Source organism: Pseudochaenichthys georgianus, chromosome 9 (assembly GCF_902827115.2).
Source record: "Pseudochaenichthys georgianus chromosome 9, fPseGeo1.2, whole genome shotgun sequence".
Taxonomy (NCBI): domain Eukaryota; kingdom Metazoa; phylum Chordata; class Actinopteri; order Perciformes; family Channichthyidae; genus Pseudochaenichthys; species Pseudochaenichthys georgianus.
This window is the reverse complement of record NC_047511.1, coordinates 13,365,438-13,393,252: the sequence shown is the minus strand read 5'-3', so window position 1 is coordinate 13,393,252 and position 27,815 is coordinate 13,365,438. Positions and strand designations below refer to the sequence as shown.

The 27,815-nt window shown below is 39.4% G+C and overlaps 1 protein-coding gene across 2 annotated transcripts in view; it reads left to right on the top strand.

Moving 5' to 3' along the window:
• The window catches only part of dapk1 (death-associated protein kinase 1), a 105,041-nt gene that overhangs the window by 48,817 nt on the left and 28,409 nt on the right, over positions 1 to 27,815 (top strand). For both annotated transcript variants that reach the window (XM_034090439.2, XM_034090438.2), the window contains exons 4-14: positions 2,723 to 2,861; positions 7,089 to 7,218; positions 8,835 to 8,883; positions 9,012 to 9,038; positions 13,116 to 13,268; positions 17,121 to 17,166; positions 17,361 to 17,450; positions 18,510 to 18,602; positions 22,744 to 22,863; positions 23,687 to 23,785; positions 24,387 to 24,485. In XM_034090439.2, coding sequence (XP_033946330.1) covers positions 2,723 to 2,861; positions 7,089 to 7,218; positions 8,835 to 8,883; positions 9,012 to 9,038; positions 13,116 to 13,268; positions 17,121 to 17,166; positions 17,361 to 17,450; positions 18,510 to 18,602; positions 22,744 to 22,863; positions 23,687 to 23,785; positions 24,387 to 24,485 — 1,045 coding nt within the window. The remainder of the gene's footprint in view (positions 1 to 2,722; positions 2,862 to 7,088; positions 7,219 to 8,834; positions 8,884 to 9,011; positions 9,039 to 13,115; positions 13,269 to 17,120; positions 17,167 to 17,360; positions 17,451 to 18,509; positions 18,603 to 22,743; positions 22,864 to 23,686; positions 23,786 to 24,386; positions 24,486 to 27,815) is intronic.

The window sequence follows — 27,815 nt, the reverse complement described above, 5'->3', positions numbered from 1 at the left end:
ATATATATATATATATACAGTGCAATAAGTCTTTCATGCTAAATGAAGCTCTGTTGCTTGGATATCACTAGATCCTGTTACAGCGTAATATAAGTACATAACAATTGATGTGCACATTAGCATAATTACTAGCTAGCCGCTAGCTGCTAACTGCCGCCTCGTTAATATCAAATCCATCATAATAACAATCCATTACCATGCTGTCATGAACGCACGGTGCTGTTGACGTGCTTGATGTGAACGAGCATTTTGGTTAAAGTTGCGCATGTGCTATGAGCGCACATACGGGTACTTCTCAGGCATGCCGGGTAATCTGTGACGTTTCACTCTCTCAAAAGTTGGGCCATTTTATCATCATGCGCTAATGAGCAGCTCTCATAGGAATGAATGAGGCCCCGCCCCCCACGCTGTATCCAGTTCTTATTATACATCCATGGTCTGAACAAAGGAAATGGTGATTACTTTGTGATTGTGTGTTTTAAAGACTAATTTGTCTATGTAAACTGTTTTTATAACTTTAACTGAAATAAAGACAACTCTGAAGAAACATGTACTACCTTTCTTAACAAACAAATAGTTAAGCCAAAATGTTAGTGAGGGAGTGTGTGCGCTTCCTCACAGGGTCATGTATGGAAGGAAAAAACAATTATTTTAAAAGCTGTTTTAATCACATTAGAGTTTAATGAGGATGATGATGATGATGATTTCACTTAACTAATAATATGAATATAAAACTTACTATTATTCTTAAAAAAGTATATAGAGATTTTTGGTCTATTACTTTCTCCTTCTTAGTTTCTGGTTTTGTATTTTTTCAACCCCTGTACATGACTTCCTTAAATGTTTACCTTGAGAGTTGAAATATGTTTTTTAATACATTTTAAAACTAATGTATCATATTGTTTGTAGTTATGTGGCCATAAGATTGAGGTCTTTGACTAAAAACCCTGTAATAAGATATGTCACGGGAGGTCTAAAGCTATGCTTTCTGCTGGCTGATTCTGTTTTATCGTACCTTGATTGTATATATTAATATTGAATTAGTTGAATAAAAAAGGCACAAAGACATATACACTTACAAAACCCTATTCAGTTAAATCAACAGACAGCCAATAACTCAATCTTAATGCTAAGTCTGTGCCATTAATACTCTATGGCTGCTGACAGTTCACACTAAAGCAGACAGTGTTGAGACACTTATCCACTTAGTTTCAAGAGACAATCTTGCACTGAGCATGCCTGAGAGTTGTGACGGGGTCTAAAACTACAAGTTACTAAGGGTCATATAACTCTTTAACTCGTTAATTTAACAAGAATACTTAGTTTCTGTTGCCTGGTGCTACATATATTATCATTAGCACAAAGCTAGTAGGGTGACGGACATGGTGTTAGTTTTTCCAGCTCAGGGCAGGTAACAAAACAAATGACATGGGATTTTAAAAAGATGTGGTTTCCCTTTGTCCTCCACATCCTCGCCTCCTCCTGCTGCACCCTGGGTAAATACAACCATGACAGCAACTGTGCTTTGACGTTAAACATTAACAGACCAGTATGAAAAACCTTGTTCAAGCAGGAACCTTCTTTCCTGTCTGTGATTGTGTATGAATACTCTGGTAACCACTAATAGATGATGAAAGAAACATGGAAGAAGTGGGAGGAGAGGGTGGAGGTCCAGCTGCTGTTTCCTCCCTGGAGGGTGAAGTGTGTGGTAATCAGTTTTCTTATCACATAAAGTTAAATTTCATATTATTCCAGGCACTTACATGATTGTTTTGGTTATTAAAATGTAAATCCTGACATGACAATTGGCTCATGAGTAATTTAACTGTGACTTACATTCCTCACATATATCGTAGGAAAAAAACATATGTTTGTATATGTTGAGTGAAAGTAAACAACTGCATAAGCATGCCAGTAATTACAGTTATCTGCTCTCGCTGCAGGCTTCCTCTCACGCTGTGACCGTGATAAATCCTCTGCTCACTCTGCTTTTCTTTTCAACCTTTAAGTGTTAAGTGCTGAAGCACGCTACGATTTCATTAAAAGGGCACGGTTTCGATAGATAAAACGTGCAATGTGGTATTGGTTAGCAAGTGGTGATATAGATATTAAAAGGGGTAAAACAAGATGTAAGAAGGAAAATAATTAAAGATTCTTGAATCTTAATAATAAAGTTGAATCTCTTGCCCAAAATGGGTCAAATCTTGGTAAGTATAGTTTTTTAAAGCTATTTGAATGGTATTTTATGCCAATGTTCCTGTTGTAGTTATTAATGCAAATGGAGTTGATTTGCATTGGATAAAGGACTGCATGTTTATTATGATTTGTGAATGATTAGATTTAAACTCCTTCATTACTTCTACTTTTCCTGTTGTTAATGCTATATTCTACCCTTATCATTCTTGCAAGGTCTTTTTCTTTTATATTAATACCCAAGCAAATCTGTTTTAAAAAGTCCAATAAAACAGCAAATGTGGGCATTTTCCTTTCCCCACATACTCCCTTTTTCTGTAAACAATGCAGGGTTTTCATTACAGAAGTTTGATGAGGACAATGCTGGTTAAAATGTGCTTGGGATGTGTAAATTGGTCAGGCTCTAAAGCAGCAGGATGATGAGAGTACATCAGCTTAGCTCTGATAAGCAGGGATTTGTAGCTGGCTCTGATCTGAGAGATCCTCGTTTTAATTCTCTCCCTTCTTCTTTCTCTCCCTCCTCATCCAGCGTGGCCGGCGGTGAGCTCTTCGACTTCCTGGCAGAGAAGGAGTCGCTGAGCGAGGAGGAAGCTACTCAGTTCCTCAAGCAGATCCTGGATGGAGTCTTCTACCTGCACGCCAAACAGATTGCTCACTTTGACCTTAAGGTACTGCAGTCACTAAAGACAGACACCATCCTCCATCCTTAAAACGTGTCTCAATAGAGTGGAGCAGTTGAGGGCTATCTCAGATTTCAAAGTATTGTAGAAAATAAAATCTGTGGCAAACACACTTTTATGATACCTAGATGTTTTGTTCAGCTGGACAATCTCCGGGCAAAAAGCGCAAATAGAAACAAAAAAATGGTGTTTGCTTGGCTTTAAACAACTACCGCTAAGCTATATGATTTTTAAAGCGTGAATGCAATCGACTGAAGCAAAAAGCTAACGCTATAAGTCGATTAGCAGTTTGCCCATCAGCACTGCAAAACTAAAGGAAAAGTTGCGTTGCCGTGATGACATTTAGATGTCTAAGTCACTTGTTAGCAACCGCTGTTTTTAAGACACATACTGTAGAAGCTTCTTAAATGGGTTTACTGATGCTTTTTATGTCGTAGAACAAAATGTTAAAATCTCTTCAGCTTGTATTAATTAATTAAGACCTTATCTCAGGCATTTAACCAAAAAAAATGCTCAATAGACAGTTTACTGTAAGATGGAACTGGAAGTGGTAAAATGCTAACTCATTCCTGCACCACTCCTTTCTAAACCACCAACTAAAGCTAAGCAGGTTTTGATGTAGTTGGAAAATTGGTATTAAACTAAATCAAAACAAATGACAAAATCTGAAATGAAGAGTTGAGCAATTACTTAGTCAATTTCAAATAAAGTCGCACATATTTTGATAAATTTGACACGTTGTTCAAGGTAATGTTGCATCTAGACAACACAGTTGGATATTTTCTTTGAACGAAAAAAAACAAACATATTTTCCTCTTCTCAGAGGTCACAGTAAAGAGCAGCCTCGCAGCACATCTATTTTTCCAAAATGCCAGCTCACTAGAGTACTGAACTGCAGCATCATCTCAATGTGTTATTTATGTATTTTTAGTTAGATCAGCTAGCCTCTTTTGGACCTCACCTTTTTATATCCTTTTCTCTTTGTATCGTCTCTTTTTTGTGTTGATCCTTGAGGCTAATTACGGCGACCATCACATCAGTTTTTGTTAATTCTTTGCTTTTTATTATATTTGAATGTGGAGTCTGTGTATTCTGAGACTCCTGAAGGAAGAAGAGAATAGGTCGTAGTGTACAGAGACATCGTATTGTAGCTGAGGTTTTTCCCTCAGATGTTTGGTGTACTCTTGTGGTAGTACTTTACTTAAATCTCGCTCAATACCATTGATCGGTTGTCCACTTTTGGCTGGACATGGCGTCTTCAGAATAAACTTTCCAGACCTCCACTTACAGAACAACATTCACAAATCATCCATCAGAGTTCAGGACATTTGGCCTCCAGGTTTGCAGAATATAATGACCTGCCATCTACTTGTGATCAATGCTAGAGCTTTTAAAAACCACAGCCGCCTCAGCTTCTCAGATGAGCCACTGTTCTTCTCTGTAAAGCAGCGGCTCTTTTTAGGACTTCATTTGATTAGTTGAATAACTTTCGGCAGTAACGCAATTTCCAACTGTTGTTGGTCAGCCATTTTCGGACATTTTGACTTGTATGTAAAACCATTTTGTCAATTTTAGTTTTTTGAATGTGGGCTTATGTGGCTGTTTTTGCAGCCATTTCCATACCATGACAGCTGTAGTCATTGTCAGAAAGCACCACAAATCTTCTATTGGACCACTTTCAAACTGCCATTAATTACACAGTTAAAAAGTGAACATCAAACCATTTTTAAGAGATAGTGATACTGCCAATCAATGTTGTATTACGCTCAAGAGCTTAATGTGTTGGGCAGGGCAGAATGAGGATGTCTGATTCATCTTGTCTGAACTGATGGACTACAATGATTCGAAAACATATTGTAAACATTTATTTAAAAAAGGATATATTCTGCTTATTTTTGAAATTGTGTATTTTGTGCCTCTACGGTGAAACGTTTCCATGCTTTAATGTTCAAAAAGCTCTACATTTCTCTCATACTGCCTGTGCTGCAGCACCTCTTTTCACCCTCTGTCTGAAACCAGAGCCCAGTCTGCTCTGATTGATGAGCTCTGTTGCGATTGGTCAACCACTTGGAGATGTCCCGCCTCTTAGCAAATCACGTACAATTTGTTGGAGCACTAGCCAATAGAAGCACGAGTGTTATGTAGTGATGTCACTATGTTATGGAAGTAAACAAAGGAGTCAGATGAAGGCGTTTCAGACAGGTTGGGAGTTTACGGGAGAGAAACTCCAGGAACATAGGGAGTTCAGCCTTCACAGGCGATTTACATGCACAAAAACCTTTATAACACTACAGGAAAGGGAACACCTCAGCAAGCATAATAGGGCCCTTCTAAGTTTGACTTTATCCCTATTTACTATCTTTTAAATGAAACCTGTAGTATTTGTGATTTTGGAAACGTGTTTTTGGTTACTAATCTTGACAGGAAAGTTACCATACTACTTCAATGAAATGTCTACTTTCTCATGATGGAGGAGAAAGCACATACTAAACAAAAGGGATAACACCGCAGTGAAGGATAAACTCTGTTAGCAAAAGTATGCAAATATAATCAGGTTGATACACTTAAAGCGTTAGAAATAAACATTTTATGCAGAAAAATAAGTAATACTATTTTACATGTTATCATTTATTTATTATTTGTATGGGTGCATGCAAAAGCGGGATTTAATTGTTGAAGTTAGTTGAGGTGGAATTAATTTAAATTGATTTGAATTCATTATTTTCATTATGGATGAATCTGTTATTTTTTTCATTAATGGGTTGTTGTATTAGTTTGCAAAATGTTGTACCATGCCAATCACCCAGAGCACAAAGTAAATTGGGTTCAAAGTAAAAGCATGAAATCCTAACATGTGTGCCGCTGGAAACATAACATGTTTTTACATTAAAATTGACGAATTGATAGGCGATTGATCACATTTGAAAAAAACAATTGGCAACTGTTTTGATAATCGCTTAATTGTTTCAGTTGCATTTGTACAAACTGTTTTTTAATAGTTTGATTTATTAAAAAACATCATGATTTATAAACTCCTCACATGTTGTGTGTAAAGTAAAAAGTACGATATTTTCCCCAGGGATGTTGAATAGCAGAAGTATAAAGTCAAAAGAAAGTACCTAAAATTTGAACATCAAGCGAGGTGTTCAAATGATGTAAACAGCGAACTAAAACAAATGTATATCCAGCAAAAACATCATTGTATAACATTTTTTAGAGAATAAAACCAACGAGCTGCTCTGGAGTCTGATTGTATATCCTAAGCGCCTCCTCTTGTGCTCCTCAAGTTTGGCTAATAGTGGAGCTGAAAGGATGAGCATTGGAAGGAAAATGGATTCGTCTTGAAAGAGGCATTATCCTTAGGAATGTCTTCCTTCTGTTGTGTGGCTTTTCTCAAAGCAGATCTTCGCCGTTCTTTCCTTTCTCCCACTTCCTCGAGAGGATTCTACTCGTGTTTTGCATAGGATTTCCATGGCCGGTGCCTCTTTCCTGCCAGCCAGTTCCTGGTCTGACTCTGTTGCTCACACCCTTGCTTACACTTAGTGTGTGTCCTACACTGAAAAGTTAGGAGACACTGGTAATGGCCTATTGGCTGTGCAGGGATCTGGTTCTTCCTTCATCTAGGACATTGTTAAAGAGGCACTATTATGCTTATTGGGGCCTTCTCTTTCCTGTAGTCTGTAGATGAAAAGGGTCTGCAAAGGCTCAAATCCTACAGTTCTCGCCAGAGGAAGTTTCTGTCCCACACACTCCCCCCTTCCTGTAACGCCTCCATTGGACTCATAACATAGTAACATCACTATGTAACACTTGCTCTTCTATTGGCTTGCGCTCCAACACATTGTACATGATAGGCTAAGGGGCGGGACATCTATAAGCGGTTGACAAATCAAAACAAAGCCGACCAGCTAACCAATCAGAGCAGACTTTGCTATGGTTTCAGACAGAGTTTATTGTACCATCCAAAGGGTTTTAGTTCATTTGAAGCTAATGGACCTCCATTTTTTTGAATTTGTATCTTCATGTTTTAATGCACTTGTCAAGCTCTTTGGATAACACTGTCAGCTAAAGAAAATGTAAAGGAAAAAGGTAATGGATCAGTTTTCAACAATCATCATCTGTGAGTTAAAAAATAGGCAAAATGACACCTCCTTAATGCTGTCTGTCCTCCCTGTCTCCTCTTATTAATTGTCTCTCTTTCTCCATCTTCTATAGCCGGAGAACATCATGCTGCTGCACCGCTCAGTGCCTCACCCGCGCATCAAGATCATCGACTTCGGCCTGGCCCACAAGATAGATTTTGGCAATGATTTTAAAAACATCTTTGGGACTCCAGAATTTGTAGGTCAGTATCACTTTGTTTGTATATCGTATATATCATGGTCCTTTCTTATTTTATTGCTCCGTATGTAGTTTAAAAAGCTTCTGCTCCAGTGAGTTTGTGCATCTCCATCCTTTCTCTACCTCACACACCCTGCACCACCCCGTGTTCTTGGCTTTATACCAGGGGTTGTGTATTGTGAGAGAATGTGCCAAATGTGCCATAGGGACTAAGTGAAAGGGAGCTGATAATAGACTGGAGATTATCAGAACTGATCCTTCTTGCCAACACAAACACACACACACACACACACACACACACACACACACACACACACACACACACACACACACACACACACACACACACACACACACACACACACACACACACACACACACACACACACTAATAGACACATCGGTAGCTCCGTCCCATCCCCTACCCCTTTTTGCCTCGGGCACTTGCCAACACTCCCAGTCTCCACCTCCTCAACGCTGCTGCCAACTACCAGCATCCAGGTCAAGACCAGAGCCTGTTCCCAGTCCAGCAGGATGGCAGCGGTCAAATCCTATAAATAAAGATCAAGTGTCGGAAAGCTTGAACTATTAAGCTTCCTAACCACTCTGAAAGTAATTTGACAGCTTGTTAAGATACTTAAAAAATGTTTGGTACATTTCTTTAGGGTTTGTACACCTTATCCATAAATCCACAAACAAATACCTTCCTTGAAAACCCTGAACCTTAGTACACTTTGGAGAGGAAAAACATAAAGCCCCAGAAGTGTCTAAAAATAACATAAATAAACACAGATCGTTTAACTTGCTATGTTTTTATAGCTCATAGTATTTCGTTTTGCTGTGATAAAAGAGAAGAGAGTTCTCTTTACAAAAATGTAAATGTTGTAAAAGTAATTAACATGTCATGTCTCAAATGACGCCATGTCGGATGATGAAAAGACCTGAATGTTATGTTTAAGGTGGTTTAAATAAATAAAAAGATACTCCTTATAACTCCGGCCCCTGCCTAGGTATCATCTTCATCATCTTTTCCATAGTCAAAGTAGTTTAATAATAGTCATAGTGTTTGAATCCATTCGCTCCATTGTAAACATGAACAGGAAATATAAACATTTCAAGGCTAAATAAATGTGGCTCAAGTTGCAGCCCACAGCTAAACGTCTCCATGGCAACCTAATACTTCCTGTTTACGTCCCCTGAATCAAGGGAACTGCAGTTTCAACTCTTAAAGGGACCCAATTGTGCTTCTCCTAGTGTGTTATACGTACGCTTCTGAAGCCAGAATAACTTAGTTGAAGGGAGGGGCAGTTGTCTGGATTCATCCTCTTTCTCTGCCAGTATTTTTGTTTTAGAAAGAAATGCAATAATCCAACTTTAACTACAGTGTTCCCACATCTGAAGACATGTGACAAGAGAAAAAAAGAGGATAAATAATCTCAGTACTAGAAACAAATACAATCTAAATGGGCTAACAAGCTCAAATAATACTCACGAAGGAGGCATTGCTAGAAGAAAATAAGTAAAGGAATCAGTAAGGGAAAGTAGAAAATTAAATCAGAGATAAAGTTAATGTGGGTGTGTGTTTGGCTGAATATTAATGATTTTCTTTTTCCCCCACAGCTCCAGAGGTAGTCAACTATGAACCTCTGGGCCTGGAGGCTGACATGTGGTGAGTAAACACAAAGTCAATCTGCTCTACAATGAGCGTAATGCACATATGCTGTTATAACATCATTATTTCTGATGAACATCTGCTGCTAAGTAAATGGCTGTCTAATAAAGTTCTCTGTCTTGCAGGAGTGTTGGTGTGATAACCTACATCCTGTAAGTATCTGAAATATTACCAGCCATGATGGATAAGTGTGTGAAATGTCAATTGTAAACACGTGTCACACAGCAGGGTTTTTACAACCGCCACCTTTTTGTGTTCATATTTTCATACAAACCCCAGGGCGTAGTCACTCTGTAAACATGACCTTTGACCTCGCTGTCGTTGAAGTCGTCGGGCCGCTCGGCAGCCACCGTCGCTGTGAAGTGTGCGCTGTTCGTCGTGAATAATGGAGCAGCCCGCAGCAACAAAAAAACTGCATTTTCAGTGCACTCGAGCGTGATATTGTTTCAGCAGCTTTGTGAATAGAGATATTATTTTGCTGATTGGACTGATATTAGCTCCCTCCTGAATGTACTTTAAAATGGTGCAGGAATGAGTCCTAAAATACTTAAATGAGTTAGCATCTTACCACATCCATTTCACGTGTGTCAAAGTCAGCGTTTTTTTTTGGACGTGTTTGATTAAATGCCTGAAATAAGATCCTCACTCTTCCCACTCAAAAGAAAAGTACACGGCACAATGGATATCTCCAATTCAGCAGTTTATTTACCTTCAAAACAAAAACAAAACTAAAGCATTTAATGCTTAATAAAAAAAACTTAAACTTCCCTAATCAAAAAACAAAAGTCTAATAAAACGCAAGTCTCAAACCTGATCTTCTACGGTGCAAAACAAGAGTAAAAAAACAAAAAGGACTTCTCACTTTTACTGAACTGCTTCCAAGTATTCAAAATGTAAATTGACACCAGGCATAAGATAAGAACATATTTGAATAATCACATTTTTTTTAATTCTCATTACAATAACAAACATGCGGAAAGGCCTACAGCATCATGCAGATCTCAGGACAAACAAAAAGCTGCCTCTTGTTGACCCTGGTTTATAACACAGTGAGTCATTATTTACCACATGCTCTGTGATGTAACACTGGTGCTGTCTTCCACTCAGGCAGTGCCACAGCATATGTAATCATGTACTGAACTAGTTTAAGTGTTATTTTCAGATGCCTTTATGCTACTTTATATTATTTGTGTCTCGTGTATGCCTTGATTGGTCCATCTTGTTCTCCTCAAGGTTTCTACAGTACCTGTGAAAACTGCATTTGTGGTCACTACTGTTGCCTCATGGGGAAATGAGAAGTTGGCTTTCTGTTTTCAGAATTGTATGCGCAAGAACAATTTGAAGTACTTGAACATAAAATATTTCTTCAATGTGGTGCTGCTTAAATATTTGTCCACCGCTGCCAAGGGTTCAAGCTTATATCTTTTCAAAAATACTCGCAATAAAAGGTATTTATACTTAATCAAAAAACGTTTTTAACTAATTAAAAAATGTTCACGAGGACTTTATGCACACACAGGCATCTAAAATGTGTCTTTTCTTGCTGCACATGATGAAATGATCCAAAAATGCTTCCAGTATTTGAAAATGAAAACTTAAATAGTGAATTGTAAATGCCCATCACACTCGCTTGAAAACATACGTGGTTGAATCATAAAGCATTTCTGCAAATGGCTCTTTTTATATATATATATATATACTGATGGCCCAGGTCTGGTCACTCTTTTGTTGATCTTGTTGGTGACCTCAGAGAAGAAGAACTGGTTACATATCGGCCGTGTCATAATTTGTTAAACAGATTCTCCTTTATTGCTACTTTGCTTGTACTGCCAATTGATCTTTACAACATCCAACACATAAAGAGCATCTTCATCTCCTACAGCCAAGGCCTTTCATTGAACTAGCGGTTGTTGGTGATGCAGCCGTTCGCAGACATGTCAGCACAGTTTAATTCAAGAGCGAGAGAAAAGTTCACGCCCTTAACGATCGACAGATCAACTGCTGTTGGCTCTCGACCATGCTGTCTTCTTTATTCACCCGGTTACAAGATTTTTCTAAGCTTCCCACACGCCTTCTATCCATCAGAGAGACACCTACGCGAAGCACCAACACAAAATGTGCCCACACAAACATGTGGAGAGCCCTCACCAAAATACAGTGAGGTAAAGATAGGGAGGCTGAAGGTATAGGTGTTATCTCATTGTTACATAATGAGTAGCTGCAAACATTACACTTCATTTCATAAAAGGAATATGAGTTGCTGTTAAAGTCATGCATCATTTTGCCTCTACAGTACATGAGCAAATGCATCCATACGCAGTCTTTGTTCACGCTGTCCGCCCACACAGCTGTCACAGACTGGAGAGGTAGGAAAAACATCGCTCCCTGCCTATTATCACAGCCGAGCATCTCTGAGCTGCACTTACTGCTCCTCTCCTTTTTGTAAAGAATAAAAAAGGAACAGAAAAAAATGGCCTGGGATAATTCAATAAACCATTTGCAGTGATTTTCATGAGCACCTACAACCTCTTAATGGGCCTTGTCTGCATGAGTGATGACCCAATTGCCGCGCTGTAATCAGAGCTGCACACAAAAGCTCCATCAGGGACCTCTAAAGTAATCACCACATATGTTATGGTTTCTGTTTTTTAAAGATTATAAAGAGACTTCTTTTGAGATAATGTAGCCTGAAATCTTTTGAATGAAGGAAGTGGATCAGTCACAGTCTGCTATGAATCGGCTTGATAAGTAAAATTGTGCATAAGGCATATATATTTGTAATTGTTACAGTTTTATTATATATATTTATTAAAACAGTGTGCTTGGCAGTTCAAAAAACAAAAACATATCGTATTAAACTAAACACTAATAGTACTAATTACGTCCCAAAACACTTCCATTAGGAGAAATGCAATGCATTTTCATAAACGGTCCAAATATAAAACTATGAAGAATCATCTTCCCCAACTAGACAACACATACGCAGTATTTAGAAAACGTTCAACAACTTGACAAACTTGCGCATGGTTTGCTAAAATTGCTGCATAAACCAAACGCTGCAAACACAAAACGCTGCAAACACAAAACGCTGCAAACACAAAACACAACAGAAACGAGGTCACTAAAAACTGACGCACACAGCTGGGACCGGAGCACTTGTTGGCGTTCCAGGATTCTAAAGTTTTCCAAATGTCACTCTTGCAGAGTTGGTCTGTTTCATAACTCCAAGTGATTCTTCAGAGTATTTGAAATGATGAGCTTAGCATGCTAGCTTACAGCAAATCTGCAATAATATCAGAAAGAATCATGCGATCACATTGTTCAAATTAGCCAATAAAACGTACTTTTTAAGTTTCCAGTGACAGTAATATTTGGCCAATTTATAATCCCCAAATGTCAACAAGTGCTCCGGTCCCAGCTGTGTGCATTGTGTTTTCTGCTTCCTGCAGCGTCTTTTAATTTGCATGTTGTTTTTTAAACTGCAGCGCGTGTTTCCTAATGGAAATGTTCTTGGCCGTTGTAGTGCAGTTGTCCCCGTCAACCACTGTAACTACTACTAGAGTAATGTTATGCTATGTTGCCACAGCATCCTGTTTCAATAATCGATTATTATTCGCCAGGGCTGCCGAATAATCGATTTTGATCATGGTCAGTTTCTGGCAACCCTAGTTCAAACCCCTGACCTCTGATTGGTGGACAGCTCTGCCTCTTGAGCTACAGTCGCCCCAAAAACGTACATTTTATATTGAGGCTTGACTGTTGAATTATTTGCTCCACAGCTCTGTAATCGCATTCCCAACCTCAAGGAGTAGTAGGTTCACGGTTTCAGTTTTGAGAGCCGAAGCTGATCAGAGGCGTGTGAGTTTATTCTTGAAGTGAAATCGACAGCGCTCGGCGTGTTGTTAGAGTAAATACAATTAAAGGATCTGAAGTTGTTGCGTTGATTAAAACACGCAGTCCCAAATAAATTCACCAATTTCAGATTTTCTTTGGTAATGTCCGTTATATTTTTCCCTCAACTGTTTGACTGTTTTATTGATAAGCCTGTCACACAATAACTATATGATTATAATACATAACCTTTCATCTTCAGACGAGTTCATTGTGCCTTTTATCTGTCCCTGGATTATGAGCACAATATGTGTATAATAAACATGATATCAACCCTAATCGTCTCTCCCTGCTCAACAACACACCTCTCACCTTGCTGTCACCCTCTGTCCCTGCAGTCTGAGCGGTGCGTCTCCCTTCCTGGGGGACAACAAGCAGGAGACTCTGGCCAACGTGTCGGCGGTGGACTACACGTTCGACGAGGAGTTCTTCAGCAGCACCAGCATCCTGGCCAAAGACTTCATCACAAGGCTCCTTGTAAAAGACCCCAAGTATGTCAAATCCCTTTCTTATGTTTGAGATTTTGATGCTATGGGTACTTTGTCTCTAAGGTGTAGTAACAGCCCAGCATGACCTTGATTGATATGATTTAATTGGGACATAAAGGGTGAACTAGGGATTCAACTCATTATACATTTAATGAGTGATTCTTTTCTATGAATCATTAGAGGCCCTATTATGGGGGGGTTTTCCCTTTCCTGTAGTGTGTTAAATACAGTAGGTTTTTGTGGCAACCTAATACTTCCCGTTTACTTCCGCTGAATTGAGGGAACTGCAGTTTCAACACTTAAAGGTGCCCAATTGTGTTTTTCAGGGTTTTCCTCTTCCTGCAGTGTTCTATAGGTTTCTGTGCATGTAAATGGTCTGCAAAGGCAAACATCACAAAGTTCCCTGCAGAGGGAGTTTCTCCTAATACAAATATGAACCTGAACATGAGCTTAATAGAGGGCGCCTTTAAGTCAATGACAAATAGTGAAAAAAGGCTCTCACAATTTCCCACAGTCCAGGTTGGCTGGCTTTTCTGCTTGATGACTCTAAAGAAAACCATTACAACTTTTTCTCATATTTTCCCTACTCTAAAAAAACAACACCTTTTTGACAGCTAATGCCTTTTTCCGAGCTCTGCTCATGCTTTTGTTGTATTTATTTTTGGTAGTGTGTGATCGTTTCACAAAGTTTTGCTTGATCCATTAATAAAATTACCAGTTACAAAATGTTTACTTTAGAATGTATTAGTAAACTTTGGAGGAAAATTATTTTCAGAAATTCATCTTTCTGAATACAACTGTAAGAGTGTCAATATGGACTTGAAATGAGAAAGGCAGTAGCTCTTTGCCAGTTAGAATTCAAAGATAATGCAGCACAATAAATGACACATTGTCTCTCATCCCTTATTCTCTATCATTTCCACAATAGCTCACTTAAAAAGACATCATTCTGAATATTCAATTGTTATTTTTTCTAAAAAGCTAACAAATTAAATATAGACCCATTGCACATGTTCCAATGGTATGGTACCTAAAGCTGTGAACGTCCCAGAGTTGCTCTGGCAACAACTGAATGGCTGCAGCTACACTTAAAGGCCGTGAGTGCCTCCAACCCTCTCTGCTGTTCCTTCAGAACAATGAAAGGAGAGCGAGGGTGTTGGAACAGCGGTGAACCATTATAGTCGTGGAGATAATTTCATTTAGATAATGTGAGAAAAAGCACGGGTTGATTCAAACAGACAGTGGGCGACAAGAGGCGACTGACTTTGAGAAATCCTACGTGGAGTTTATCAAAGCGGAAAGGCTCTTAATTGACCGTTAGCAGACATGGATCCACTGGGCTGGCAGGAAGATTAATGAAGGCTCCCTTGAAGAACACACACATTCATCATGTTCACTGTGACAGTGGACTGCAGCAGCAGCAGCACAATCACTGTGATTGAGCAATACATATGGTACATTTTCTCATGTAAAATAAGGAAAGACACTATGACGAAGTGCCCTGTTACCTCAGTCAGAGGAGGGGGTTGGTGGGTTTTTACTTCAGCTCAGGTGTGTGCGTGAAGTAAACACAGAACAGCCTCAGTCAGAGACAGGGATGTTGGATTGAACAGATGTCCACAGGAGGAAGTGGTGTGTGAACTGGAACCGCACCAGTTTCCTTAAAGGTTGTGTTGGCTTTCGTTGAACAATCAAAAACTTTTACAAAAGAATGCATTGTTGTTTTTACAGTCAGTTTGCAGTGATGCACATTCAACCGCACCACTAGGACTGGTACACTAGATTAGCTGTTATCTATTTATATACACACATCACGAGAGTGCAAGGCGTTCAGAAAATTAGAAACCTAAAAGAAGATCATATTGAAGTACTTATGGGAAGAAGCTAGTGGTGTGAATATAATATCTCGTAATTTGATTTGAAAATCTAAAATATCTTGTTTGATTTTGTCACAACTTTAGAATAAATCTTGTTTAAAATGGACCTACCGTGTAGGATTCATTACCACCAATAGCAAAGTCTAGGCTCTTAAATAAAGATATTTTCGAACGTTTCGAATCTGTTTAGATTTTTCCCAACACGTCTTTTGTGACTTTTGATGAATGTCTCGGTACCTCATTTGGCATGCCGTTAAAGAGAACCAAGAGTTTCACGTAGGAAATGAGTTTTAAGATCAACTAAGGGCAATACAGAACAAGACATGAGGTCATCACATTACGTTTCATTTAGAACATTTCTAGTAAGTACCAATTCAATTATCATTGAATATAATAATATAGCATCTTAAAGTTTTAATTTCAGGAGTCTTTTTTGTTTGTGTTACCCACAGAGATGTTGTCCCATTCAACGTTTTAAACTCAAATATATTCAGTAAGAAATGAAACAAATACAAGAGGCAGAAAAAAGTACTTTCTTCTGGCATAATTAGCTAAATTATTAGTTTAGAGATAATAGCCAGTCCAAGGCAACTTAACTCTGTTTTTGTCTAAATGTACGCATAACAGTGATAATTTTTTTGAATGCAGTTGGCAGTGTTGGTGAGCGATTGTTACACAATACACAATATCCACTTTAAGTTATAAATCCTTGAGTTTGATGGCTTATGACCTATTTTATAGTATTACAGTACCCAGATGACAGATTCTGTTGCGTCATCCATTTGGCCGCATTACAATGAATTACTGTAGGGCGCTGCATTTTTGTTACACATACTTGATTTAGATACTCTAAAAACAGAAATAACTTTGAAAATTGCAACTAATTCTCTAAATTGTAAGTGGGATTATGACTATGATAGATTGTCCTAATCTGATATCGCTGTCTCACAACTGCATAAAAACATTTTTTTTAAACCTTCATGCGAGTGATGCTTATTTTAATCCCTCTGCTCACAGCTGTGTTTACTGTCTGTGTTTAGTAATCCCTTTAATCTCTCTGATTTGACCAGGAAGATGGTTGCATAAAATACATGTTATTTATCAATCTTATTGACATGATGAAGACTAAAAACAGGAATGCTTCTGGTGTTCCTGACAACCAGTGGTTTGCTTGAACTATTTTGAAAATAAATAAATATACCCTCATCCATGTGTGGTATGTTGCATAAAAAACACATCCGTTTCATTTACTTTTGATGGATAGAAATGGTGTTTCAGGACACCTTGAGGAAGGCAAGTGTGGAGACTTCCTAATCCACTAGCACGTTTTTTTTGAAGACTTAGTTTAAATCCTGATCCAACACTTGATTTGTTGGAATTGTTGTTTTACAATGACATCTGTGACAAGGCATTTGTATCTGCCTAAATAACTAGATGACCTCTGTGTATCTGCGGCTTCATTTAAGATGACCGACTCGTGTGAACATGCTTCAATGGCCCAAAATACAGATGTGTGCTTGGCAATAACAACCTTTCACCCTTGCCACAAAAAACTGAAACATATCGTCCAAAAAAAAACACTAATAGTATTAATTACGTCTGAAAACACTTAGATTAGGAAACCTGCTGCACTTTTAAAACGATGTAAATTTAAAAACACAAATGTGCCAAAACACATGAATATGAAGAACATGTTCTCCAACTTGTCAACACATGGGCAGCATTTAGAAAACATTCAACAACTTGACAAAAACGTTGCAAACACAAAACGTTGCAAGAAGCTCAAAACACAACGGAAACCAGCTGACACTAAAAAGTGACGAATACAGCGGGGAAAGGAGGGCTTGTTGTCCGGGGATTGTAAAGTTGTGCAAAATAAATATACTGTATATTATATTACTATAAAGTGCAAAATAAGTGCAAAGAGATCCAGCAAATATTCTCCGTCTCCTAATATGTGTATCATTGTTCTTCACAGAAAGAGAATGACGATTCAGGACAGCCTCCTGCACCCCTGGATCAAGGTGGGACCCTTTTTATCTTCTGTTCAATGTTAAATGTATCCTTTTTCATTTTGTGGCATATTTAAGATGGTCTGAGTTTGTAAGCCGGATGTTGCCAAGCATCCATTGAATGATTCTTCACCAAATGTGTCTTGCCAAGAATATTCTCACAAACTTGTTTATCTCGATACATCTCCTTGTGTTTGTGGAATCAGCCAAAAGACACCCAACAAGCACTGAGCAGGAAGGAGTCGGCTGTCAACATGGAGAAGTTCAAGAAGTTTGCAGCTCGAAGAAAATGGAAAGTAAGTGTTTTATTTATTTCTCAAACTTCTGGGAAAACAAGAACATTGATCCAGTAGTATAGATAGTATCCCTAAAGCACTACATGTTAAAAGCTCAGAAAACCCCTCCTCAGACGTTGTCACTACATCTGCTGCGGCATCGCCATAGCAAACACATTTTCTGCTAGCTTCGCTTCAGCGGTCGTCTCCTTGTCTGTTTGGGTCCGTCACGGCTGACCCAGCTTTGCCTCTTAGCCTGCAAGGAATCAAGGGATTGTTTATCTGCGGTGTTTTGGCGAAGCTGTCATGCCATGTCTCCGTCTTCATGCTCCAGAGCGCCACACTGGAAGCTACTGGCTTTGTCTGTAACCCGTTATTCAACTTTGAGTTTATTTCCCTCCACACGTAAAACAACCAGAACATGACGAAGCATAGATATAAGCATTGTTGTTTAAGTGAGATTTAAAAAGGTTTATTGATTTTATGTCAGAAATACTGCAAATAAAGTCTAATTCAAGACATCCATTTCTCAAAAGAACATACACTGATTTCTATTAGCTTTAACATCAGCTTTAAAATGATTTAGACCATTATCCCTAGCTCAGTTTAATATCTAAGTCATTAAGTCAACCAGGATTAGTGAGATGCATTTTGGAGCGCCATTAAATAAAAAGGAATTATTTATTTTTTCAGTTTTGATTTGGGCATTCATGATTTGTGGATGTTGTTGGCCACTAACGGACTGACCCCTGCATGTAGCCCTTGTTTGTTTCTTTATCATATTCAGCATGTTTTACCCGTCTGAATGGATGTTTCAGGTGTGTTTGTACAATTGCCTGCCTCACCTGGTCCTTGAGAAAGAAAGTGCACCAACTCTGTACACCACAACATTCGATTTAACTATGTGTGGCCTGATAAAGAGTCAAGTCCCCTAAGTGTTAATCACAATGAGCCATGTAATTAAGGTGAATGTATAGAGCAGAACATTGTTCCTGGTCCCTGAACGTGACTTGACATTGACATCCTCCACTTGTGCTCATTCGTGAACTCTATTCTTCTTCTTCTTCTTTTCTTTTCCAGCAATCCGTCCGACTTATCTCCTTATGCAACCGCCTGTCACGCTCCTTCCTGTCCAGAAGCAACATGAGTGTGGCGCGCAGTGAAGACACGCTGGTAAGACCTTGAGATCTGCTTCTGATTTGTGCGTTGACTGTACAACAAGACGTTAAAGGAGGCGGCATGCAGCAAAGACCTTGATCATTAGGTTTATCAGGTTTGCAGCAATTAACACCATAAATGCTGCAAATGTTGTAGAACTCTTACATCAGAAACACTTTCATCTCTGCAGTCCTGTCCTTTCATTTATATCAGTGGTTCCCAACCTTTTTTCCCAAGAGCCCCCCCAAATGACTCCTGTTGGAAGTTGCGCAGCGGGGAACAGCGGTAATTAAAGTTTAAAAGTCTCAAAAAAGCTACATCTACTGTCACAAAGTAGATGAATGTGAAGTATTTTGTTAAAGGAGGATGAAAGCGTAATCAAGGAGCACTATTGGAGTAGGGATGCCAGTGATTATTCGATTATTCGAATATTTGTTAGTCTCCATAATCGAATATTATTTTTAAAAATCGATTTTATTTATATATATATTTTTTTCATTTATTTTTTTCGGGCTTAGTTTCAACCAAAATATAGACTAATAATAGTAATAGTATTAATAATTGTAAATGGCCATTGGTCACACCACCAGTTTGTTTTACTGTAAACTTGCCTGCGTGCAGAGCAGACTGCTGCTGCAGCACGCTACACACCGACCCCGCCCCCCCTCTCCCTCACACGTGCGACTAAAGATGAACAAAGCGGCAGGTAAAAAGAATTCCTCCTCGTGGAACTACTTTGAACTTACAAGTCCAAAGGAAGTTAAATGCAAGCTCTGCGAAAAGACGTTGGTCTATCACAGCTCAACCTCAACAATGCGTTCGCATTTGAGTGCGAAGCACGCCAAAGAGGTTACAGAGAAAGACGCAGCACAGCTGGCCATTACCAACTTCACTTCAAGGCCACGTCGTTGTGATGACATGCGTGCACGTTTGTTGTTTGTACTGTTAAACATGTTCCAGTAAAGAAAACAACGGAATTCCTTTTGTCTGAGTTTTTTTTTTTTTTCTCTCCCGCGGGGGTGGGTGGGGGGCTCGGTCGAATAATCGATTATTATTCGCCAGGGCTGCCGAATAATCGATTTTGATCATGGTCAATTTCTGGCAACCCTATATTGGAGTGACTTTGATGGTTATTGGACTCGGGATTCATTCATTTGGATTCCCGCTTTATGAAGAAATGAAAGGACGGCGCAAGTGGAAACAATTCACAAAGGGATTAAACTGTTTAAAACACATGCTCAAAGTAAACCGGATTTTGCCGTTGTGTTTATGTGGATTAAAAAATCGTAAATAATCTACAAAATGGAGGAGAACGATCTGATCAGAGCAACTGTGACAAATAATCCAACTGAAACCGGCATGGACAATGACAATGTTTTAAAAATGCGTTTATCCAGAAAAGCCCGGTTTGGACACTTTACGGGCAGAAAAAACATTTCTATTAAAGAAAGAAAGAACATTTCTGTCTTTTTATGCCTTTTTATGCTACTAACTTGAATTGTTATTCAAATTAATTAATCTTTTTTTTTATTTTATTGTAATGTAGAGACGAGGCTTTTAGTGACAATCATGTATTGCTTTACAATTATATGTAAAAAAAAAAAAGTCTAAATATGATATTTGGCCTCATCATCTGAGGCCTCGCGCCCCCTCTGCGATCTTTGGCGCCCCCCCAGGTTGGGAACCACTGATTTATATCATTAACAGGAGACTGCCAGCTAAATGAGTTTCACATTGCTTTTATTAAAGTGCATAGGACCCGGAGCTCTCAGTTACAGCTCTGGTATTTCTAACTCGACAATCTCTCTGAGAATCTTGAGCCCCGACATGTAATTGATCTGTTCCTCGTTTCCCACAGGTCAGGTGCTTGTAGAATTGTTGGAATTTCTCTGTGTGTAACCTGGTAGAGCTTATTGGAATGTGAGAGGGAAACTTGTGTGATTGTACAAGGCGGTTTGTTTTGCTTTTGTACACACATGGTGATAGAGAGCTTTATGTGTGTATCTTTACATTGATACCGACTCGTTGAGATGCAAACACTGAGAGGCTTAATCATTAACAAGCAGGCCCAGGCCTCTCTCCTCCTCAAAGCATTACGCAGCAACTTCCTCATGTCACAAGTACGCACAGGTATAAGTGAGCGCCCTCATTAGACCTCTAACAGAACTGCAGCAGTACAAGCTTGCTAAAAGATCTTTTGTCTGTTTTGGCTAAGCAGATCCAGGGTTAAGTGCTTTACTTAAAGGCTCTACTCAGAGGTGGGTTTAGAACAGCGCAGTGCAGCACTCTGTACAATTTCAACTAAGAATTTGTTTGTGTTAGCAACTCATAAACATTTCAACAAGGCAATTCAAAGAACTTTAAAACCATCAAGAAATAGTGAAAAATAAACATATTGTGAATTGACATGTTAATTACAAAAAGAATAAAAACAGGCTAAATTAGAATAAGACAATAACACAATTTATTATTCATTGTTTAGGCTATTAGTGTAAATGTGTCAAAGTGTACGTGAGCAAAAATGTGATATGATTTCAAAACACAGTCGGTGATAAGTGGCTCAATTTATTATGGCTGAATTATAAAATATGTTTATTTCAATCGACTTATCTTTGCAAGACAAAACAATAGCGAGAGAAACTGACAGAGAATGTAATGACTGGGTGCTATGAGAATGTTTTGTGATGTTATCCTGCTAAGGTAGCAAGCTTATAAGGTTTAGTGACCTTTTACAAAACATTTAAAAAAATAACTTTTTGAGGGACATAAGAGCATGACTCCTTCCGAGTGCGAGCCCTATTTCCGTTATTTGTCCGAGACCACATCTGTATTTCCCGGATGTCCTTCCCTTCTCCTTAGAAGAAGAGCATCTTGCTTCTTTGGTCATTCCCTACTAAATATAACGCATCACTTATTTATAAAACCCTCCATCTTGCATCACAAATTGCAATTATCAGAAGGTGGAAACCCCAAACAACCGCATTGATACACTATACAGGGACTGTGTGGAAATGGAACCAGCTTTCAGGTTCCTGGGTTCTCACATTACTGAGGATCTCTTCTGGTCTACTTACACCACCACCGTAGTTAAGAAGCTACAGCAGGGACTCCACCTCCCTGAGTCAAAGTGCAGGAGATGTCCTTTTAAAACTTCTCAATCAAGAGTGTGCTGGCATATTGTGTCACTACATGGTATGTCAGTTACTCAGAGATGGATAGGAAAGCTCTTAAGAGGGTCCTCCACACGGGCCAGAAGGCCATCGTCTGCTCACTGCCCTCTCTGGAGGAACTGTTCACCCTCAGCTGCCTCAGCAAAGTAACCCAAAGAAATGTAAGACCCATCCTGGACATCATCTGTTTGATCTTCTGCCCTCTGATAGACATTTTAGGAAATTGAAATCACAGAGAGACAGCTTTTACCCCGAGCCTTACGCAACTGAATACAGACACACTCCAACTGCTCTACAATTTTATACATTTTTAATCCTGTTTTTATTTATTTACTGATTCAACACAGAAATGGAAAATCTCGCTTTTGAAAATATTTTATTCAGTGTTTATCGTGTCCATTTGTTTTTCTTGTTTGATACGCGTAAATGCAACATCAGGATTGCTATTTTCATTTCCTGGTGAATTGACAACAAAGCAAGTCTGTTCTATTTAATCCCCAACAGGCAGTTTGCCTCTCGTACGTGTCTGCGTTATGTCTGCTTCCCTCTCGGGTGGTTTAGCCATGACTCCCCCAGCAGGGAGGTTATGTCGAGGAATGTAGCGGGACTGTCACGCTTGGTAGAACAGACCCCACATCAGCCTCGCCTCCTCCTCTCCTCCCTCCACCTCACCTCGCTGCCTTTCTCCTCCTCGCCTCTTTATGCAGCAGAGCGTCACAGCTGATTCCTGTGTCCACCAAACTGAAGGTTATCGGGTCACATGTCACAAACAGAATAAAGAAATACCATGATATATTTCAAACCTGAACTGCAGATGCAAAATGAAAGTTTGTTTCCGTGTGTCTTCACGCATGAGAAGGAGATGAAAGAGAGACTTAGGGAGGGGGGAAGCATGTGATAGCAAGAATTCACAGGATTAATGTTTGCAGGATTAGGTCATCATCCTGTGAACAGTAGAACGGTAACTGTCTTTCCCACCGCTCTAGGACGAGGAAGACTCCTTTGTGATGAAGGCCATCATCCACGCCATCAACGACGACAACGTGCCCGGACTGCAGCATCTGCTCAGCTCCCTGAACAGTTACGACGTCAACCAGCCCAACAAGGTGACTCTCACAGAGATATTGTACAGAAATGATTAACTATCAACCCTGTTTTTTAATTATGCTTAATAATTAGTGAGAAATATTTCTTTTTTTCCTCCAATTCTCAGAAAATCTATATTTTGGAACTATTTTTTTAAGAAAAGCCATGTCTATAACAGTATGCAGCACAGCACACTTTCCCACACACACAGACTTCAGTTCAGTGTCGTCACTAAGGTCGCTGATTGGGCGAGCGTCTTTCTATTTGTCAGGAAGTCCTGTGTAATGGCCTCTTTCTAGCTTTTATTCTGATCATAAAAGCTAGAAAGCTCTTGAAGCTTGTGATCATGTAAGTCGGTCAAAGGAGAGACTTTATTTAAAGCTACAGGTGCTTCCCTCCCTTTGTTCGGCCAAGTCTTCTGTCAGCAGTGACAGTGTTGTTTTTTTAAAGGCTAAACGCCAACAAATATGGATTAAAGCAGAAAACTAGATTTGGAAATAATTACACGCATCTTTTTTCAATACATATCGACATTTGACTTAACATTTGGAAGATTGTGGAAGCATTACAGCCCTAGCTTAAAGGCCAGAAAATCTACATCTTGCCATTTTCTTTCTCCTTATCGTTTTCCTAAGCTTGTGCTTTCAACTTTTTAAAAACACATCAATACTAAATATTAAGGACCCTGCAAAAAGAAAATCAGCCTATTTCCCCATATTCTATTGAGTGTAATTATGCTGTCAGATGTAAGTATGCAGCTCCATTCAGCTGACGTTAAATAAACACAAACACATCTTGGTTGTTGAAAAGTCAAAAGTACATGTGTGTGGGTGTGCATTGCAGCACGGGACACCTCCCCTTCTGATTGCCTCCGGCTGTGGAAACGTCCAGATCATTGAGGTGCTGATGAGGAAAGGTGCAGAGATCCAGGCCAATGACAAGGTAAAGACTGAAATCTGTTAGGGCCAATCAGTGAGGCTATGACAGCCCCATGGGGAGACGGTTAATAGACATCCATGAAAGGTGTCAGAGCTGCAGTAATGAAGGCAGACAAAATGTGACAGCCTGTCATTTTGATTATGACGGGGGCTATCTACACTATTAATACTTGTTATTAGTTATTATGAAAGAACAACCTTAGTAATTGAAATGTTTTTGGTGACAGTACCAGAGGGGCAGCAACTAAAGATTTTTCTCTTATAAAAACATTAAATTCAACAACTCAAAATGTATATGAATATGTTTCTTTTGAAAATGATGCTTCTTTTATGTAATAGAAGTTGTGTGTATGTGCAAATTAATTTTCAACAGTCACTAATAAACAACAACACGTTTAAGAGTGCAGGGCTGGTAGTTTTCCTGGGAAAGCAGGATGCTAACTCATCCTTTAAATGGCTCTTTGTCAGAAAAACATGCTGTGCAGTATTTTAGAAGGATGTGTTCATATCATCGGGCTGCAGACAGATTCCCGGGGAGCGTGATTTTCTTCGTAAAGGTCAGGGATAAATCCTGAAATGTTCTCTTCCCTCTTTCTCACCTTCAGAGTGGAGCCAACGCTATCTACTATGCAGCGAGACACGGCCACGTGGAGACCCTGAAATTCCTCCATGAAAAGAAATGTCCTCTGGATGTCCAAGATAAGGTGAATCAAGTGCCATTCTTCCTCCCTCTCAAAACACATATACATTCTCACTACTACTCAACACACTCTTGTTATCCATCAGCAATTACTTACACACTCCTACCCATCAAACCTCCTGAGAAGCATTACTTTAATTCTCTGAAATGCCCATGCACACACACACACACACACACACACACACACACACACACACACACACACACACACACACACACACACACACACACACACACACACACACACACACACACTCACAAAATTCACACTCACCACAAGAAGCACCTGGGGAGAAAACCAGTTACTCTGGCATTTTATCAGCTTATTTGCTGTTGCTATAGAAACGGGTCTTGCTGAGAAAGATGGGTTTTGTGTGTGTTTGCCTTTGATGCCAGTGTAGCCACAATCACAGAGATGGCTTGGGCAGATGGAATCCTAAAAGCATCTGCCCACTAATTATTTAATTATTTGTTCCCACCGGTGGTGTCTTCTTTTCTCTGCAAACACTGACGAAGAGGGTCTTTAAAGTTTCATATTACATGTTATCCCCTTAAGCTGAGGTGTATGTGTGTGACCAAGAAATCGTCTAATGGAGCTTCTGTGCTTTTATTAAATCCCCCAATTAGCTGTAGCATTTTCCCACATCCGGTTCCCTTTTTTCTAAGTCAACAGTTTTTTTAATGCGTTTTTTAGCTGGAGTCCTGAAATAAGATCTGTAGTTGTTTCACGTTTTGTTCTACGACATAAAATACCCCACTAGTGCATGTCAAAAGCTTCTGAGTCTTAAAAAAACGCCGTTTGCTAACAAGTAACTGAGTAAATGAGATTAATAAACGTAATCACGCCGAACATTAGCTATGTCATCATGTTTAAGTATCATAAGCGTGTCTTTGCGACAGAGAGAGACAAAAAACACTTTGTGGAGCAGGGTTTTTTACATGATCAGTTTGATTTTGATTGGGGTAAAATCAATCTGTGTGCTGATGTAGAAACTGCATGGTCTTATTTTTATCTTGGTTTTATGAAAATTATAGATGGACATGCACCTCTGCGTAAATTTAGAGTGAAGGGACGAAACAATCCCTGGTTTTCTGCTAAGCTGTCCAGTCTCCTTCATGAGAGAAATAATGCTTGGGCTAAGGCTAGGAAATCAGGCTCAGAGGTAGAATGGCTACGTTTTAGGCAGCTAAGAAATAGCTTCACATCTCAAATAAAAAGTGCTAAATCAAAGTACTATTTGTCGGTTACCACAGAAAACCTGAATAATCCTAGGAAATTTTGGAAAGCCATAAAATCGATTTCCACTGGTGATATCCCAAATGAGCTACCTCCGTGCCTCACCACAGCATCTGGCATTATATCAGACAGGGCTACTATGCTAAATTGCTTTAATAAGCATTTTGTGTCTTGTGGCTCTCTGTTTGGCTGTGTGGCTCCTGTGAACGCTCCAATCCTTGACTCTGAACAATGTGGTCTGGAAAACCCTTTCAGTTTTACTCCTTTAACTATTGGTATTGTTCATGAAGCATTATCCAAGTTAGATCCTAGGAAACCGGCTGGCCCGGACAACGTAGAACCTTTCTTTTTAAAGATAGCTGCAGATTTTATTGCTCCACCTCTTACTTCTCTTTTTAACCTCTCCCTCAGCACGAACACAATTCCAAAAGTATGGAAGTCTGCTTATGTCTTGCCTTTACTGAAAGGAGGGGAGGCAACTATTTTAAATAACTATAGGCCAATCTCTAAATTGTCAGTTCTGGCTAAGGTGCTCGAACGACTTGTGAGTGAACAAGTAAAGGAGTTTTTATGTATAAATGATATCCTGTCTAAACATCAGTCAGGATTCAGAAAGAAACACAGCACCATCACTGCGACAATGAAAGTGGTAAATGACATTACTACTATTTTAGATAATAAGCAGAGTTGTGCAGCTCTGTTTATTGACCTTTTCAAAGCATTTGACACCGTTGATCATCGCATTTTGAAGCAGAGGCTACTCAGTATTGGCATATCCAGCAATGCAGTGGGGTGGTTTGTAAACTACCTCTCTGAAAGGTCCCAATGTGTTCATTTTGATGGACTGTCTTCTGAATGGTTAAACATTTCTAATGGTGTACCACAAGGTTCTGTTTTAGGACCACTTTTATTCTCCATATATATTAACAGTTTAGGTGATAATGTGGATGAAGCTACTTTACATTTATATGCGGATGATACTGTGATGTATTGTGCAGGTCCCTCCATTAAGGAGGCTGTTGTTAAATTACAGGCTGTTTTTAATATTATTCAGACTCAGCTCTCTGAATTAAAGTTTCTTTTAAATGTGGATAAAACCAAGGTAATGCTCTTTTCAAAAGCTAAAAAGACACCAGAGCCTGTTTTAGATATTGTAACTACGCAAGGAACAAAACTTGAAGTTGTTGCCTGTTACAAATACCTTGGTATCTGGCTTGATGATTGTCTCTCTTTTAAACTTCATGTCAATAACCTGCTTAAAAAACTGAGGGTTAGGCTAGGGTTCTTTTTCAGAAACAAGTCCTGTTTCTCGCTTGAGGCCAGGAAAAGGCTAGTCACTGACCTTTTTACCTGTGCTGGACTATGGTGATTTGTTGTATGTGAATGCACCTGCCAATTACCTGAGCAAATTGGATGCTGCGTATCACAGTGCTCTGAGATTTGTCACAAATTGTAAAGCGCTTACACATCACTGTACACTGTATACCAAGGCAGGTTTACCATCACTCTCTGTACGGAGGCTCAGTCACTGGTACACTTTTATTTATAAAGCTATGTTGGGCAAACTCCCGTATTATATCTGCTCTCTGATAAAGCAGAAAGTTGCGGGCAGCTATTGTCTGAGATCGCAGGATGTGGTCTTGTTAGATGTGCCAAGAGTGAGGACTGTCTTAGGTAAGACGGCTTTTATGTGCGCAGCTCCACTTGCTTGGAACAGCCTACAGTCCAAATTGAAATTGAGCAATTTTATTTCTCTGAATGTTTTTAAGGCATGTCTGCACGAGATGCTTTCTGACACTATGGGTGTTTGTAAGGCTGCGGCCCCACGAGGACGAATTTGGTCGTTTGCGTTACTGTTTAGTGTCATATAGACCGTTCGGCCACACGAGGACGACCGAATATGGCACTAAACGACTGAGGAAACGACAACGGGTCCCAAGGTGGATAGAAATGCATACGCCACTCTCTGGGGGGTCAAACAGCTCCGTGTGTGCGCCCTATACGGACATTTTCAGATCACTGATAGTGATTGCGCAATAGCCCCGCCTCTCCCCACCTCTTCTGCTCACCTCCGCTTACCCCGCGCCAGTGCTGAAG